Below are 19,415 nucleotides of genomic sequence, written 5' to 3' on the forward strand. Positions count from 1 at the left end.
TCATATTACAGACTGTTATTCAAAATCACCGGAACAGAATATGCTCTTCTTCACCATACTAACCTGCTTCGAAGAGCTGAACTATATCACTACGCTTTTGGATTATAGACAAAACATGTGTTGAACGGGAATGAAACGTGTGTGTACGCACATTTGTCGATCAAAGTATAAATGTTTCTGAAAATTATTCTTTTACCTTTTATTTCATGTTGTTTGACTTTCTTTCTTACTAATCATTTAGAAGCAGAAGTTTCATGTACTATTCTTGATTATACATTATTATGCGTCTAAAGATAATTGAGTTGAATTTGTTTCAATTACAGGTGAGAAAGAAGATTGATGGTATTGTACTGATCTCCGTGGGAAAAGATGGGAAACCCAAGACTATAGCACCCAGAACTTTGGATGAACTTATTGGATTCAAGAAGAATCAACAGAATGTCAAAGTGCTTAAGGTTTCAGCACCTGAAAGTAAGATTTCCTTTATTATTATTATTATTATTATTATTATTATTATTATTATTATTATTATTATTATTATTATTATTATTATTATTATTATTATTATTATTATTATTGGAGTCCCTCATGGCTAAGTGGTGAGCGTACGCGCCTGTTGGCGTGGGAGACCCGGGTTCGATTTCCGGCAGGAACTCGTATGGTTCGGATCCCACGTTAAGCTGTAGGTTCACGTCTCATATAGCCTCGCTACTGAAAGCACGGTAAACTTAAAAGTAAATCTATTATTATTATTGTTGTTTTATTGGTGTTTCGAGACACAGTGTAATCAAATTAGACATTCTACCAGGAAGAAATTCGAGAAAGCATAGCTGTCTACAGAGATGTACTAGTGCTAAACAGCATATCAAAACCCCCTTCTTTCAGGCTGAGCTGCATCGTTGCATTGGAAAACAGCGGTCCTTTAATGCTCCATAAAATCTACTTCATTCTTTGTAATAGATTACATTACTCTTACATTGGCATTGTGGAATGTTTTAAAGAAAACCTTGAGCGATTATTTATTTTAAATCATATTTTTGGATTCTAAACATGTTAGGAAGGTGTTATTTAAAACTATATGATCATGTACTGACTTGTCACTGAATTAGATACACCTACCTAGTACCGTATCGCTCCCCCCTTTTCCTTAAGAGCAGCAGCGAGAAGGCGGGGATAATAACTTCACTAGCTTCTGGACGTCGTCTGAAGGTATTGCAGGACGTGCGTCCACCACAGCGACCCACAACTGGTTCGTGTTCACTGTCTATTCCGTACAGCCTTCTCCACGACCTCCCATAAAATGTTCCACTGGATTCAAATCTAGACTGTGGAGGGCCACTACATTGACTGGAAGTCGGTAGAGTGTTCCTCGAACCACTCGACTGTGCCTAAACACAATCGGGAACCTGTGAGCATGAGAGTTGTCTTGCTGAAAAATGTCCGTCCCGTTGGCATGAACCATTGTCATGAGCAGGTATACATTTCCCCCCGGATGTACAGATTGGCATTCAGGAAGTCTCTTACGCGGGCTAGTGGTCCTAATGACCCCAACTGAAGACACCGTAGGCCATAATACCTTCCCAACTACATTGCACTGTACGAACTTGACATGCGGGATCTATGCCTTCATGCTGTTGTCGAGAGATTCGGACTCTCTCATCGGCGCGGGATGCAATCGGAATCGGGATTCATCACTCCAGATTACCCACTTCCACTGTTCCATGGTCCAGTACTTGTACCTTCGAGCCCATACAAGGCGTTTAATCCGATGGCAGCCTGTGACCTGGGGCACCTGGATTGGTCTGCGACTCCTGAAGCCAAGACGATGCAGAGAACGTTGAACTGTCCTTACTCTAACAATTCGAATGGAACTTTTATTCAAATGGGATGTGATTTGTGACTGAACCTGACCCCTATTAGTTCGTACGACACGGTTCAAGAGGCGCAGTCCACGTTCATTGAGGGTACACTGACCTTTGCACTGTAACCGGTTCCCTGCATTTGCATAATCTCGACACTCTTGCAACTGTGGTACACGAGAATCCCAGTTGATTCGCAGTCTCTGAAATGGAGTGAACCATTCATCGATCACCAACAATCTGCCCTGTGTCGAACATGTGTGGTAAGCCCCATGCTTTCCTATATATATATATATATATATATATATATATATATATATATATATATTCCACTTTTATTTTTAATGTTTTAGGTTACTGGACTGTTAAAAATACTGACAGTAATAAGCTATCCCTTTTGTTAAATGTAATTGATAATAGTATATCTGTTTTTGAAAGAATATGTATAATATGTATGCTATTATTTTGAGTGTGTACAGTCAATGACAGTGAAAGCTTATAAACATTAAGAGAATATAAGGTACTTTAGGCATTAGGAACCAATTTTTAACGAGTGAATTATACAGTGAGCTCCTTCTAGCGCTCGGCATTCATGTCTATCTGTGATACGAAATTCGGAGTTGGGGAAATATTGTACACTCACCGCCAAGTAACCTAGTAACCTGTTTTCCCTCCTCTTTTATATTTGATACCAACCGCTTCGTTCGAATCACTATGACTTTTGTCTTTCTAACATTTATTTTGATCCCATATTCGTCACAACTCGTTCTCAAGTTTTCTAACGTCGTGTTGGTTTTCTTTTTAGATTCCGCAACAAGCACCATATCTGCAAAACATCCACACCTAATCATTCTACCACCTACCGAAATGCTATCCTCATTATGTAGGCTCTTTTTCACTATCTCTTCTTGATATTAAATAATGTTGGCGAAAACCATAATCTCTGTTGAACTCTTATTTCAGTTACACACTCCTCTGTCATTTACTCCCCTATTCTAACACTTATTTGTTGCATCATAATTATGTAAGTTTCTTATGAGTCTTCGGTCTTTATATTCCAACCCAGCTTTCTTTAGAACTCCCAACAATAACTCCCAGTTCACGTGGTCAAAAACCTTTTCTAGATCAATAAATACTACATACACTTCTTTTCCCTTTTCTATAAACCTTTTACTGATTATTCTTAATAATTCAGTTGCATTTCTTGTGCCCTTACCTCTCTTGAACCCGAACTGTTCGTCCTCAACTTTTTCATTTGTTCTTTCAAATAACCTCTTTAGTATTCGAAGCAAAATTTTTGCGGCATGCGATATGAGACAGGTAGTTCTATAATCCTCATATCTCTCCGGATTGGATTTCTTAGCCATCAGTATCATGATTATCTTTAGAAAATCTTTCGGCCACTCTTCTGTTCTTATATCTATCTCATTGCAGAGTCGGAACAGTTTCTTTTTGACCTTGTCTCCCATGTTCTTAATGAATTGGATTGATATATTATCTATCCCGGTTGCTTTTCCATTCTTAATCTCTGATATAGCTATCTCAAACTCATCCCAAAGAATACTAAACCCTTTCTCATCCTCGTGTACTTCATTTTCTGCTTCAACATCCAAGCCACACGCAGGGCCGTCGCGTGGGTTGTAAGCAACCGGGACGAGAATTCCTAGCCCCCCCCCCCCTTCAGTGTATTATGAAAAACAACCAGAGTTTATTCTGTACTCATAGATTTAAATATGGAATGTAAGATCATAATCTGACGTAAGATAAGAGAAGTTAGTATTATGTCAATTTTTAAAAGTGAATGGCTTTTGTAGTTAAAACATAAATGTTAATGGAAACAGGTTTTGAAATCTTGAAATCGAGTGCTATTCTTGTTTATTTTGAACTGACATCAACATAGTAATAGCATAGAATATACAAATATTAACTTCCAAGATATAAAAGAAATTCTTCTCACAGAGGGCTGAAGAGAATTCCAGTTCAATAATTCTGGACGATGTTCTACATTACCGGTAATTTTCAAGTTCAGTATTCTATCGAGAGTCCCTCAAGGATCTAATCTAGGTCTCCTTTTGTTTCTTCTTGTTATTAATGATATTCCTCTGTGTATTAAAACTTCTTGTATTAAGTATTAATTCTGTGCATTAAGTTCTTTTTGCCGACAATCTCAAATAATATTCCAGAGTAAGTTCAATTAATGACTGCGAGAAAGCTCAATAGGCTCTACAAAGAGTTCAAATATGGTGTGATAATAATAAATTAATCCTTAATGTGTCCAAATGTAAATCTGTATCTTTCACGAGGAAAGAAAATCCAATTAACTTTACCTATACAATAAGTGACACTTCCTTGTCTACCCCAAATACTATCAAAGATCTAGGAGTTATATTTGATAGCAAATTAACCTTTGCTCAACACGTTGACGAAATAACGAGTAGTGTATATAGAAACCTAGGCTTAATTTATAGAATAGGACAGGATTTCTACAAAGAATCAGCATTTATAAGGTTATATTTTTCGTATGTGAGGTCAAAATTAGAATACTGTTGTACTGTTTGGACACCAAATGTCACTAAATACTCTGATGCAATGAAAAATATATAGTTCAAATTTTTAAAAATGCTTACATGCAAGAAAACAGGTTTCTACCCACAGTATGTCGCTTACGAAGACTTAGTAACGACTTTTAGTTTTCAAACTTAGGAAAAATTATATGGATGTTTGATCTGTTGTTCTTACATAAATTATTAAACGTAAAATTGACCGTCCAGAATTAGTTTCAGAAGTATTATTAAGTGTCCCAATAGGTAAGACTAGAACAGCAAACACTGGGACATTCTATTGTAGAAAAGCAAGAACTAAGATATTATATAAGTCTCCTCTGTGAAGAATGTGTGCTTGATATAACGAAATAATTATATTTCATGTAGTAGATGCATTTAGTATATTCGAAAACAAGTTCAAAACATTGTCAGTCAATAACTTATGCATAATTAAACGACGTACATTTGTGTTTGTATAATAGTATATGAAGATAATAATCTACACGACACTATAACTGGGCGTTAAACCTGTTGTGTTGTCCTTATGAAAGAAATACATTTTACTTAGCCGAGGCCTGATCTTTATTAAAATATCTGATTTAACATTTTTTTACTAACATAATCTGAATTCCTTGAATTTTGTTGATTTGTCGTCCCGTCGCCCGGAGCGATAGCCCCGGTCGCCCCGCCCATGCGACGGCCCTGGCCACACGGTCTATCCCTACTCTCATGAGTCTTCAGCATATTCTTTCCATCTTCCTAACACTTCACTAAGATATTACATGCATGGTATCGTATTATTGTGTGCATTATTATGCATAGGAATTCCTGATATTTTCATTGATAGTAGCTTTGATGTTTTTGCGGATTTAAAATGTATTGTTGATATCGTTAACATGATAACGAGAGTTAGTCAGTTATCAACGAGTTTGAAATACATTGTAGGCTTACCGCTGATTATCCGTCTAGAATGTAAATTTTAGTACTAGTATGCGTATTATTATACGTAGGAATTTCTGGCATTTTCCATTGTTGCGGGCTTCAAATATATTGCTTGTATCGTTACCATGGCAACGAGAATTGATCAGTTACTAGCGATTCTATGAATGATATAGAATTCGCTGCTTGGATAGTAGCACGTTCCGCTTATTTTAAAAGTGCTACCTATATTTTTAGCTACAATATTAACCTGTGCTTCAAATTTCTGTCTAGTTTAACGTAAAGCCAAGCATTTCTGGACATTGGCGGCAAAGTGTAGCTAATTAAAAATCTGTAACTGTTAGATATCTACGAGTGTTGTTATTAGATAATTTCTAGGAATTAGAAGTGAAGCAATTGTTTCGAATTGTTTGAGATGCGCCTACTGGGCCTCAAATTACTTTGTCTTACAAAGCTTACTTGATAGTAATGGCACAAGGTCTTAACCATTATATTCATATTCATATTCATATTCATATTTATTTGCCTGTTCATAGCTTACAAATGAGGACAATCCTCAATTAAGCATTACAGTTGTCAGATATGATTTACATTCTCTATATATTATCAGTAAGATAAGTTTCCACAGAGTAATAGCTTTTTTCTAACAATAATTCTAACTGAGTATTTCTGAATATCCGTTTTTCGTTAATGTCCTTATACTTTGTTGGTAATTTGTTATATAATTTTATATAATTCATATACACAGTTTTGCTAAAATTTGCATAATTCTGTTGGATAATATACATATTACAATTCTGCCTAGTATTGTATGAGTGAATCGTATTAGCTAAAGTAAATAAATCCTTGTGCTCGATTACATACATAATTGTGCGATATATATATAAACTAGGTAATGTCAATAATTTATATTTTTAAAAAATATTTTTACATGAGGATCGTTCAGGCATACTAAACATTATTCTAATAATTTTTTTCTGTATTCGGAATGTACTAGCACTTATTCTCGAATTCCCCCAAAATATAACACCATAGTTTATTATTGAAAAAACTTTGCTATAGTATAAGGACATGACAGCTGCCTTGCACAAACTACCTTGCAACCTACGGAATGCAAAGCAGAGTGAACTGAGTTTAGTATTAATGTATTCAACATGAGTATTCCATGTTAAATCTTCATTAACATATACTCCTAGAAATTTAATAGATGTTGTTTGACATAATTCTACAGTGTCTACAGTTATTGGTACAAGTTCATTTCTTTGGCCCGGGAATCGAAATTTGACAATGTTAGTTTTTCCTAAATTCATAGTTAATTTATTTATGTTTAACCAACTAATAATTTTTGTCAGCGTCTTTGTAGTGAGCCTTTCTGCTTCATTTACTGAGTCTCCACTGACAAGAACATTTATGTCATCAGCATACAATGTTGACTTCACACAGCCTAGACTGTTAACTAAATCATTAATATATACAACAAACAAAAGAGAACCCAATATTGATCCTTGTGGTACTCCTTTTGTTACTTTTATTAAAGATGATTTAAAAAATTTTCTTCTGCCATTTACCTCTTTACAGATGCCAACAGTTTGAGTACGTTCAGATAAATACGACTTTATCCAATTGTTTGCCACACCTCTGATGCCATAAGAATACAATTTTTCTAGCAAAATACCATGGTCTATAGAATCGAACGCCTTAGATAAATCAACAAAAGTACCAATTACATGCTTTCCTTTATTTATATCCATTGCTACATCAGAGATGAAATTAAAGATTGCAGTGTTGGTTGACTTCTGGTTTTGAAACCCGTGTTGACTTGTGGATATTATATTATTTAAAAGGAAAAAGTTATTTAGTCGCGCTTTCATTGCTAACTCAAATATTTTAGAAAAGCACGACAAAACTGAAATAGGACGATAATTATTTAACTCCAATTTACTTCCCTTTTTATACACAGGTGTAACTCTAGCTAACTTAAGCCGCGTAGGAAAAAATCCTGTCAAAAATGAATGATATATGTATCAGAGTATCGCAAATGTAATATAATACTCACTGGATGAATCAACTGCAGTGATCTTCTTGCTGTACCAACCTCACATTTTCGGTTCTAGCTTCTAACTCCCAAGCTTATCCTTCATACTCTCTAAGATACGTCGTTTTCCGTTCCGTGATCTCTGAGCTTCCTTGAACTTCTTACTTGCAGCATACAGGTTAGCTAAGACGATCTATTTACATGTGTAAATAATACTTCTACCCGTGGTACGATGTCTACGTTAGCTGTTTTATTTCCTTGTAAGTTATTTACAGGTTCCGTTTTACACCATTCTCAAAATAAAATACGAAATTACTGAATTTTAGGTATTTTACAATATGATGAGTCTTGATCCTCTTAATCTGCGTGGATCGAATTAAATGTTTCTAAACACTCAAAGAATAGAGTTTCAGTTCGTATGAATAAAACCTATAAAGAGTCTGTTGGAAGAAAGTATTCATCAAGTAGAGAACAGGAGTGTGACGATTCTTACAAAAGTCAACGCAAGCAAAACTAGCAACATTCATTCGCGAACGAATCTAACTCAGTCATCTCGTCATGAAGTCAAATTGTTCAACAAAAGTTGTTTCCTATCACTTTGTGAAAGGCAATTGCAATTCTTCAAATGTCATTTACCGGTACTTCTTTAAATGCATGAACAGACAATCCTTTCATTCGAAAGAAACTCTTATCGTGATTGCTGATGCCAACCCAAGAGTTATCACCGATATTCCTGCAGCGCTCAGACTCTAAACATATTAGTCCTAGAACACAGGTAATCTCATCAGTATATTCGACTACATCTTCTTGCTAATAGATCCTTCTGCCAAATTCTTTTACAAAAGAGGTTCAGATATTCAAAAACTGTCCTCCTAGTCTTAATTGTCCGACGACCTCATTTCATAACTGTTTGTTCGTTTCTTATAGATTTTTTACTATCCTTTAAGGTTTTTTTAAGATTCAAAGTTTAAAATCAAAGGATTTTAGATCAAGTGTATTTCATTATTAACATTTCATTTAACATGCATCATTATTATTAGTATTCTTTTATTGTCATGCGACTAAAGTACCGATGTTTTTAATATGCAGGCTGCAGAATAACACCATTACCAAACTTCAGGAGGTATGTTCTTACACCAAATGAAAGAAAAAAGTGCTAATATGGGCTGAAAACGCCTTGGTCAGAGCTTTAAACCGCCGAAAATGCGAAAAATAACTTTTTAAAACGCCCTAGCTTGAAAATTATTCGGCTATCGCAAGGAATTATACACGAACTATTATGCGCTTTATCTGAATAGCCACGTTGCAGAATCCTCTGATAGTAGCAACGATTTGTATAGTGGAAGTTAGAGATACCTTTTAAGTAGCAACTAAGCATTTGTTTCATCGGTACCGAAAATGGTAAAATTTGAATATTTATATAGAGCCCGTAGCGGGTCCATAGGAAGGGCGTTCGATACGACCGCTTCTTTTTATTTCTGTCCTTAGTACAGATATTGACGTCATTGTGAGACGAAACACATTCATGTACGCTATACATGATGATTGATATTCAGCATCACAGTGAGAATTTATATATAGCTGAACCTGCGCTCTCTACACAGCGCATCACTCACATATGAACATGAATCTCCTTGTCATTCCTCACATCTGTACATGTCCCTTTCCAGGCACAAGTGAAAGACATCTTGATAAAAATTGGCAAGAGATATATCCCGCTACGGAGAAAACAGCCAGACCCAATAGATATTGTAAGGTCTGTTCTCATGCAGGAAAGACTAGTTATGGCAAAAGAATGCTAAAGAATACAACGTGAATGTGTCCTGAATGCAATATGGGTCCTTGCATGCCAGAATGTCTCATGCTATTTCATACCAAGGCTAAATACACCTAAGAACTCAAACCACGGACTTTTTCTCCTATATTGAAAATAGCAAACATAAACCACTATAACTCATGTAAGGATATATGTATGATCGTATATTTGTTTGTGGATGTAGAGGAGGCTATGACCTTTAATTTGATGTAGTAAACACATCTACTGAGTAATAGAATATTGTCTAATTCTTCAATGAAAAACACCAAAAGTTGCCGGTTTTCTAGGTAATTATTCTAAAAATACGCCGGTTTTATAAGTGATAAAAGTGTTACTATTCATGTTTAAGATCGAAAGATTGATGTTAAAGAAATGCGCATTCCATGAAGTAAATCAATACAATAATAATAATAATAAATTTTAGTATTGTATTGAATTTTTTTTATTTATTAGAATATATACTGCCTTTCATGGAATTTTTAAGCTCTGTAGCTGATAGCGCATATTATTATATGTTTTTCTTATTTTCTCCTTTACAGAAAACAAGAACTAAAATGATATAAACTGCAGCAAATAAGTATCCTATCGGCTTCTCAGTTATATTCACAAGTAAGTATTTAATTCTAACAAAGAGTGAAGCACGACAATCGCAATTTCTATATTGTACAACACAAAGTATACTTAATTGATTGGTTGTGCTTTTATTTTGTAATAATTTACAAATTTAAACACTCGTTTTAATAGTTGTTTTAGTTTGGAAACCTCGTTCCAGTGGTTATAGGAGGGGTTTTAATTAGAGTATGCTGGGTAAAAATTATAGGGTACGTAAAGAATTACAAACTAATACCAGTCGCTGTTCTGTGTGAATATGAGTTTATAATCACCGCTCACAATATTGTGATATTTTTTCAATGAGAAAAAGCGGAAAGGCTATTACTCACCGCAAGAAATATGTAGCAGAATTTTCTTCTACATGCAACAGGTAGCGCTTTCGGAAGATGCAACTTCCTTCATCAGCCTCTAGTAGATTTCAAAAAGGATAAAAAAACATGAAGCATGCTTAAAAATGGTTAAAAGGTTAGGATATGTAAAAAACAAATCTTCTGTCAAACATTAAAACACATGGGAATAGAAACTCACTGACGTTGTACACTCACTGAGTTTCTACTAAGAGTTTGCATGACCACACACATCTTTGATGACTCCGAACAAATTGACGGAATTTGGTTGGGAAGTTTGATGTATCCACCGTATAGCCCGGACCTTGCACCGTCTGACAACCATTTGTTTCGGTCTCTGCAAAACTCTCTTGATTGATAAAAATGTCCGACCGAAGCGCCGCTGAAAATCACTTGGCCAAGTTTTTCGACGATAAACTACAGAAATTCTACACCGATGGAATTATGAAGCTACGCGAAAAATGGCAAGAGGTCATAGATAATAATGATCAATACGTACTTGATTAAAATTGATTTTCAATAAAGAAATGTTTTGTTCAAAAATGTACCAAAAAACCGCGGAGACTTTTTATATGACCCTTTGTATTACTCCTTCTTTCTCCATCATTCCCAACTCCTCTTCTTCCCTCTTTGCTTCTTCCTTTTCTGTATGTAGAAATACTTCCAGAGATTTTTCCGCTGTATTAAATCTGTCACTACCTATGTATTCATAGTGCCTGATGAAGCCAAGTGGATAGTTCGTGAAACTGTTTCACCTTAATAATTTTTACAACACACGTATTGTTTTGCTCAGTGAGTAGTTTAAATCTGATTTAAGTTTATCTTAGAATATTTATTTCTACTCCAATTTACGTAATGTACTAATTGTTGTGTACAAGAGTTAGAATATTAGGTAGTGCTTTCTTTTACTACTTTGAAGGGATAAAATTATTACAAAGTGACTTTCCTCATGAGCTACACTCTCACCGATTCAGTATGTTTTTATATAATTGGTACACTCTTGTCCAAAGCTTAACGGAATGTGCGAGTAACTGTGACAATCATGAACAGTTAGTACAAAGATGTTTCTGCTCGCTCAGAAGCTTGAAACTGACACTCATGCACATTGATAAATCTGAATGAATACACTTACTTCATGTGTGTTACCATTTGTTAGCCGTCACCAGTCCGGGTTTTTGTTTTCAGAAATGTTCAATATGGTGTGTGAATATTGCGTACAGCTATGCAGGTTGCACAGCATGCGTCCATACTATAGATTAGACCATCAAGAATCTGTTGTAGTGAAGCACCTTATCCCATGTATACTCGATGGGATTGAGGTCTGGTGATTGCTCTGACCTACTCGAGACGCGTGATGTCTTCGTGCTGCAGATAATCCTGCCAACTGTGGTCTATCTGGACGTACATTTTCACCCATAAATTAAATTTAGGACCGTATGCAGTACGGAACAGTCGGACATAATTTCATGAAAAGTTCAAACTTGAAAAGTTCGCCGAAAGTTCCGCTCATTTTTTTCAATTGTCCATTTAAAAAATCCCTGTAAAATTACAAACATTTTGATATATAATGGCTATATTAAAAATCGAAGTAAATTTATTTTAGTTTTTTTCTCTTTCTAATAGTACATAATATTCAGATTTTTTTCAAAAGACGTTACGGAGCGTTACAAGCATGTATTTCAAATTCCAAGCCTATATCATAAAACAGTGTGTTTTCGGCAGACACCTTCAATTTTACATGATGCTGACAACCGAAAACTTAAATTTGACTTGCACAAACAAGTTTATATCATATAAGATAAAGCAAAAACGTTACAGGAAACACTTAGCAAATTTAGTGTTTTATGAAGTAAACTGCTAAGTTTGCATCAGAAAAGTTGAATTTTACATAATAAAACACAAAACTTAAAATTTCCATTATAAAATAAATAGTTTACAAGATAAACCTTGAATTTTACATCATGAATCCAAAGTTGACATGCACAAAACAAAGTTTGCACAATAAAATATAAAACACAAATTTCACAGCAAAATCTTTAAGTTTTAAATCATAAAACACAAAGTTGACAGCAGACAACTTGAGCACAAAAAGCCTATATCATAAAAGATAAACACAAACCTTACTGTTAAAAAAAGCTTGAAGTTTACATCACGAAACAATGTTTTCACCATAGATCTTGAATTTTATATCATAAAACACTAAGTTTGCAGCAGAAAACATCTAGTTTGCATCATAAACCACTAAGTTTGCAGTATAAACCTTGACTTATACATCATAAAGTTCAGATGCACAAAACAAAATTTGCATCATAAAACAGTTTGCAGCACACTTGAATTTCATACCATAATACACTAAGTTTGCATCATATAACAGAAAGTTAACTACATAAAATTTGAATATAATCATTAAACAGCCTTTTACCCATAATTTATATATTTTAATTTACTTCCAAGGCTTAATTAGCTACAACCAAAATAAAATAAGTTGCGTTACGTTTCAGAAGCTTATCGCTTCATCAAACAATCTTATACAAAATGTAAAATGTTTAAAAACTTTTATCATCTTTGTACAAAAGCAACAGTAAAAATTAAAAGTTAACGTTTTCAAAACAATAATACATGACAATTTGACCGAAAAGTCAGATAAATAATTATAACAATTACTTTTATTGTACATTTTTCTTTTTGTTCTTTCTTCTCTTCCTAATATTCTTTTCTATTCCACATTTATTATCAACTCACAGTTCCAATTCATCACTCTATCATCTTCTTCTTTAATCCTTCTTGCTTCTTTCAATTTCCATATAAGCTCTGTACTTTCTTGTTCCAGAATAATAGCTCCTTCCCAATCAATTTCATGTCCTGTTTCACATATTTGAAGTGAAGGAGTACAAAGATAATATAAGATTAAAAAGAGGCAAGAATGCAATTTTTTGAACATGTGTTAGATCAGGACATGAAATTGATTGGGAAGGAGCTATTATTCTTGAACAAGAAAGTAGAGAGCTTATAAGGAAATGGAAAGAAGCAAGAAGGATTAAAGAAGAAGGTGATAGTGATGAATTGGAACTGTGGATTGATAATAAATGTGGAATGGGAAAGAACATTAGGAAGAGAAGAAAGAACAAAAAGAAAAATGTACAATAAAAGTAACTGTTATAATTATTTATCTGATTTTTGGGGTAAATTAATTGTCAAGATATTGTAAGGATCACAAATTTTAAAATATCCGCGTGTTGCCCCTCGTCCACGCCTCTGGATACAAATACCTGTACACGATTCCTGTTTCCGCACTTAAATTGCACAACAGACTGCTTAAGACGTACACGATCCTCAGGAAGAAAAAAAAACTAGACAATGAATACCTCCTTGCGTTTTACTGACTTTTCCACTGTTTCCAACACCTAACCAATGCCCTCACCCGCCAGGTGCCAAGCTACCAGCATCTTTCCCCATACCCGAAGGTCTGGGTTTGTTATTTACTTCTTTCACTTGCATGAAACGGAACAAATACTACCTTTTTCCATCTACTGACGGGACGGACGGGACTCTCCCCGAAACCGATCAAAACGAGAGAGATGGTCGCAATACGCATAGATAAGGCGATTTTAATGATTCTGTCTTTGTTTAAAAGAATATGCTTCCTCGGTGGTTCCATATCAATGTAATGAGCATCTAAGGATAATCTCCACAGCTAGATCATCCAACTCCTCGACGGATAAATTTCTGAAATGAAATGAAATCTTGAAGTTTACGTCTCACGATTATGTCGGCTAGGCTAAAGGAGAGGTGATGGTGAGAAATGAATAACCCACGGGCGCACACGGTGTTTGTCCAGCACAAAATTCACTTGGTGCGAGATGGGATCGAACCAAGGTCTCCATGAATCAGAGGTGAACGCTCTACCACTGAGCTACCGCAGCCCGCTTTATGTATTTATTATTATTATTTTAAGTTCTAAAGATTATACTTTCTCCAAGGTTCGAGATCAATTAGATCAGGATCTGATGACAAGTCTTTGGAGTTAAACCACGAAACTCCTTAACAGCTGGTAATGTTAATACCGTGTGTGTATAATTCCGTATGCGTAGACCGAGGTACATCTTTTCATGCATGTTTCGTAGGCCGACCCGTTTTATAGGAAAAGTTGGTATCCTACGACAGAGGTAACGAAAAAATAATAATAAAAAAGCACGCTTAAAAGAAAAGTAACCGGCTTCTAAAACACACTAAAAACAGAAAAATAAACTTTTTTAATGAAAGAAAATAATATTAACAGACTTCAGAAAAGTGCTGTAAAGCAGAAAACAGTAACAAGAAAAGCGCTTAAAGACGGAAAATAATTAATTACTGTTACCTATAAAACTTCTTGAAGTATGCCGAGCGAAATAATTAATACCTCATAAGATTAGCATCAAAACTAGTTTTATATAAGGCATGAATTGGATGGCCATGGCACTGACTACAAAATTGTTTATCATTGTCTTCATAGGTATTCTGCCATTATTGGCAGGTTACTTCAGTAACTGAGAAGCTTCCATGCTGCACGGTCTTCCGCTAACCTCTTCGTCTTCACGTACGATTTTTCTGTTTTGATATCGTCCATTAATTGTAGTCTCCTTCGCCCCTTCCCTCTCTTTCCTTCCACCATACCCTCTAGCACGTCCCTCATGTTACAGTTCCTTAGCCAGTGTTCCAACCAGTTTCTCTTCCTCTTCTTAATAATATTTAAAATTGCTCTTTTCTCCCCTACCATTTCTAACACACTCTCATTCGTTTTCCGTTCCACCCAGCTAATTTGCTCCATTCTTCTCCACACCCACATTTCGAAAGCTTCCAGTCATTTTTCATCATTTTTGCGTAATGTCCATGTCTCTAATCCATACAATACAATACTTCACACGAGGCATTTTATGAGCCTTTTTCTCAATTCTTTATTCAAGGTCCCACAGAATAGTCTTTTCTTCTTCCTAAAGGCTTCTTTCGCCATTCCTATTCTTGCTTTTATTTCACATTTGCACTTCATATTATTACAAATAATACTACCCAGATATCGAAAACTAATCGCCTGTTCTATTTTCTCCCTTCCTACTTTTACATTTGACTCCGAATCCTTCGTTTAAATCACCATGGCTTTTGTCTTTCTAACATTTATTTTCATCCCATATTCTTCAGTCCTTCCTCAAGTTTTCTCACATATCAGATTGTGCAACAAGTGCCATGTGATTTGCAAAACGTATACACGCAATCATTCTAAATTGATTATAGATAATAGTAATAAACTTGAATTTTTTTAAACAAAAGAAACACTGATCAAAGCTTAAAACCAACTGTATTTTAAATTATAATATGTAACGGTTTCGGATATCTAACATATCCTTCTTCAGACACTATCGAACATAAATGAAAATAGAGACATATATGTAGTCATTGTTATAATTTTTAAAAAAAAATGTATTTGCTGAGGCCTTCAGCCAATCCTGTAAATCTCCGTGTTCATTTTCCAACTAATCATGTTCCGCCATTTTTTGTTCTTATAAGAGTCTTTTTTTATTTTCTTCTTGTCTACGCTATCCAAACTTCCTTGCCATAATTCATTAATAGGTAAGCCTCCTGTCCAGTTCATCAGTTTATCTCTTCCTACCTTCTTTATCCAATCTGCTTCTTTCCACTTCCTTATTATCATTTTCTTCATCCCCAATACTTCCGTCTTATCCCAATTAACTCCGTGATTAGTCTCCTTAACATGTTTGTATATGGCATTGGTTTCTTTCTTCCTCCTCACATCATCTTTATGTTGTTTTATCCTTTCTTTCTTTTTCTTTCATGACATATCGCAGTCCTCACACCATACCCTGTAGATGACTCCTTCTTCCTCAACTTTAATCTTTTTGGTGCTTTTTCTATTCTTCTTCTTTATTGATCTTAATAAACTTTCTCCACTCTATCTATAAGTTCTGACCCCTCTTATTGATTTTTTTATTTAATATCCCACAGATACGACCTTTATGCTAAAGAAGATGGATGATTGATGGAAGTGAATGATCTTGCTTTTAATTTTTGTACTCTCTCACTAGGAATTGAATCCGAGACCACATGCAGCAAAGGCACTCGCACTAGTCACTATACCGCGGCGAGGGTTTAGTAATTAATTGTTTTCTGCTTTAAAGAACTTTATATTTTCTGGTTTTCAATCCTTTCTTGAAGTCGATTAATGTTTAAAGTGTTTATGCTATCTTAACACTTTCAAAGTTTTGACTTGGAAATCCAATCGTCAAACGTCCATTAAGAAGAGACGCAGATAGGAGGACAATATTAAGATGGATCTGGCAGAAGTAAGGGTACAAAGTAGAAACTGGATCCAGGTGGCTAAGGATAGAAGTCAATGGAGAGCTTTTGTGAACGCAACATTGATCCTCGGGGTTCCATAAGGCATAGTTTTTTTTTTTCTTAAGTTAGTTTTATGATATCTCAACAGTAAAATTAGTTGATGTGAGCATTTTCTTCCGTTAGAAATTTGCATGTGTTTTAGAGTATGGAACTGCTGCTGTATGTTTATTTCTCTTTAGTTTATTTTATTTATGTATTTATTTTTATTTCAGGATTGGTGATGGTATAAACAAATGTGAATCAAAGAAACCGTAGTCGTGAAAATTCCTAGTTTTATCTCAGTTTATCTTTGATTGTATTTTATGTAGTTCTTCTTGTCTTGTAAAGTTATTGTCATCTTAAAGGTTGTAGTTTTAGATGCTATATAATTTTCAGTAACTGCTGCTAGAAGCAATGGTGGATATAATGCAGAATATTTTAGGGATGATGTAGTTATTTAGAAAAAGACTGTCTCGTAGAGAGATAAGTACAGAAAACTAAAAAACAAATTATACTTAAATATTGGAGCATTGTTAAATTCTGCTCACAATGTATATGCTACTCTAAACTGTTATAGAAGAATACTTGTTTGGATGTGATTTATTACAATCTAGAATCAAATGCTACATATTCTGTCATTGATAGAGATGATTGCACACCATCTTAGTCCTTATACCCCTTGATAATTACGTAGTCTGTAGATTAATAAATAAGGAAAAAAATCAAATTGGTTGTAAATTCATCCTAAAGAACTTCTTTCTTGTCGTGGTTTGTTTTTAAAGATCGTGGTTTTACAGAATATAATCGGATTTGGCTTTTATCATCGTCTCACTTTCTGTACAAATTTTAAACTCCAGGTAACTAATGATACTGTTGTTTATGTAATTAACTGTCTTTGTCAACTGTTTTTGTTTGATAATGCGTTTCTCTGTCACGTTAACAAATTGTTCGTTACATTATATTTTATGTAAATTCCATATTGAATTTTTAAGTCGATGGTGGTGAGTTTTAACATTCTTATTAGTTAATTGTAAAGTTTATATGTATATTAGTCACTTTTAAGCATTGAACTAGTCTTACAGAGAAAAGAAAGCTTCAGTCAGCTGAATTATCATCAATGTGATGTAGAACAAAAACAAACTTCTGCACATGATAGTTTAAAATACCATTGTTCCTTTTAAAATTCTTCATATGTGAAAATGTATCATTTTATTGTGTTAACGTTAGTTAATAATTTGATTTTGGAGAATGTTCATTACACCAATGGGAAAGGCTGTAATTGAATACACTAAAATACTAAAATTATTCAAGATTAATTTTAGGATTGTTTAACGTACCTACTTTGAATGACCATTGTAATCACTTCTACTGGAATAGGATCTGTGATGTCAGTTCGTTAAAGAGAATGAAGAGACATATCTTCTAAGTTCAGAAGAAAGTTGTTGCAAATACAGCTTCCCTTCTAGGACTTCAGTATTTCGAAAATTTCTTCAGAAATGAAGATAGAGGAAAGTATACTGTTGTAATTATATGCATTAACACACATAATCAATTTGAGATTCTGTAGCAACGATGTATGTTTTCAGTCATGCTGACAGAAACGTGTTTATATAATACTACAATGTAATCTCAGCGATCAATATTCCTTGGATAAGTTTTGTATTCGTGTACGAATAACACAAAATAAAATTAAGGTTAAGATAGGAACTCGTAATAATTAAGAAACACGGGATATTTTTAACTTTTTTGATAGATATTCTCGTAATGTTAACAGAAATGAGTTCCTATCCATACGATCTACCTACCGATCTAACTACCATATGATGTTAGAATGTACGCAGCAAGTAATCCCCGAGTTTCTTTTCTGAATACCTTGAGAATTAATCATCTAAGTTAAATACGAATTCCGGTAACATACCGAGAATTACAAATCCTGTTACTTCGTCAAAAGAACAAATAATGGGAGAAGGGAGTAAATGTGCGATTTTGATGAGAACCGTACACGGATATATTTGAAATTGATCGTTTTTACGTTTGTTAGTTGCTGGGAATCCTTAGTCTCTGGATGGGAGCTATGCTGCTGGATTTAAGTTTGTGGCCATACTCAAGTCGATACTATGGGGAAAAATACCAGCTACGAGCATAGTCCTATGCCAGAGTAAATACGTACGTAACTGATAGTTCAGTTGAAATTCAGTTACGGTTGGATTTTCTGTGAGGTATGGTAATATAGTAAGTGTATGTTTAGGTGCACTTATTTTATGTATATTGACCGTATCTCACTTTCGGATTCTATTGTCATGACTATGACTTCAGCACAAAATGAAAGTGTGCTCATTTTGGTGCGCATACAATTCAATAAAAATAAAGAATAACATTTTAGATGTTGAAAAAATAAGGAAATAGATGTTGCACTAATGGGACACATGTGTCTGTAAGGTCGAGAAAACATTTGAATGTATTTATCTTTATATAGGTAAATATGTTCTTATTCTCTGCTGTACTTTTACCACTATATTTGTTAGTTCTGTAGTATACATTAATTATACAAGATTCAGTTTGTGGTGAATGTTGATCATATTGATGTAGCTTCTGCGTATTGTGTTACATAATTACACTGTCTTTTGCAAGTGCACTTGTAGGATAATGTGTAATTGTCATGATTATTAATAAAGCAAAACGTATGGAGCTGATTCCGATTTTTTTCTATTGTTATATGATTAGCACTCTTAATTATAATCTTCGTACTAGTTTATATTTTATAAATAATGTATAGTAAAAATTGTTCGGAATTTACTCACAATGCTTTAAATGTAATCTTTGATTCTTTTCTTTCTCGCATCTATGAAGATAAGTACAGATCAGATGGTGAGTTGTCATGTTGGCTTACCCTTT

The 19,415-nt window shown here is 34.4% G+C and overlaps 1 protein-coding gene across 1 annotated transcript in view; it reads left to right on the top strand.

Moving 5' to 3' along the window:
• The window catches only part of LOC145689388 (uncharacterized), a 101,810-nt gene extending 82,597 nt beyond the window's left edge, over positions 1-19,213 (top strand). Inside the window, exons 14-16 of the mRNA XM_081763542.1 lie at positions 324-471; positions 9,732-9,801; positions 16,754-19,213. Coding sequence (XP_081619668.1) covers positions 324-471; positions 9,732-9,745 — 162 coding nt within the window. The 3' untranslated portion in view covers positions 9,746-9,801; positions 16,754-19,213. The remainder of the gene's footprint in view (positions 1-323; positions 472-9,731; positions 9,802-16,753) is intronic.
• The last annotated feature ends 202 nt before the right edge of the window (positions 19,214-19,415 follow it).

This window comes from Thermobia domestica, chromosome 7, assembly GCF_964235325.1.
Source record: "Thermobia domestica chromosome 7, izTheDome1.hap1.1, whole genome shotgun sequence".
Taxonomy (NCBI): domain Eukaryota; kingdom Metazoa; phylum Arthropoda; class Insecta; order Zygentoma; family Lepismatidae; genus Thermobia; species Thermobia domestica.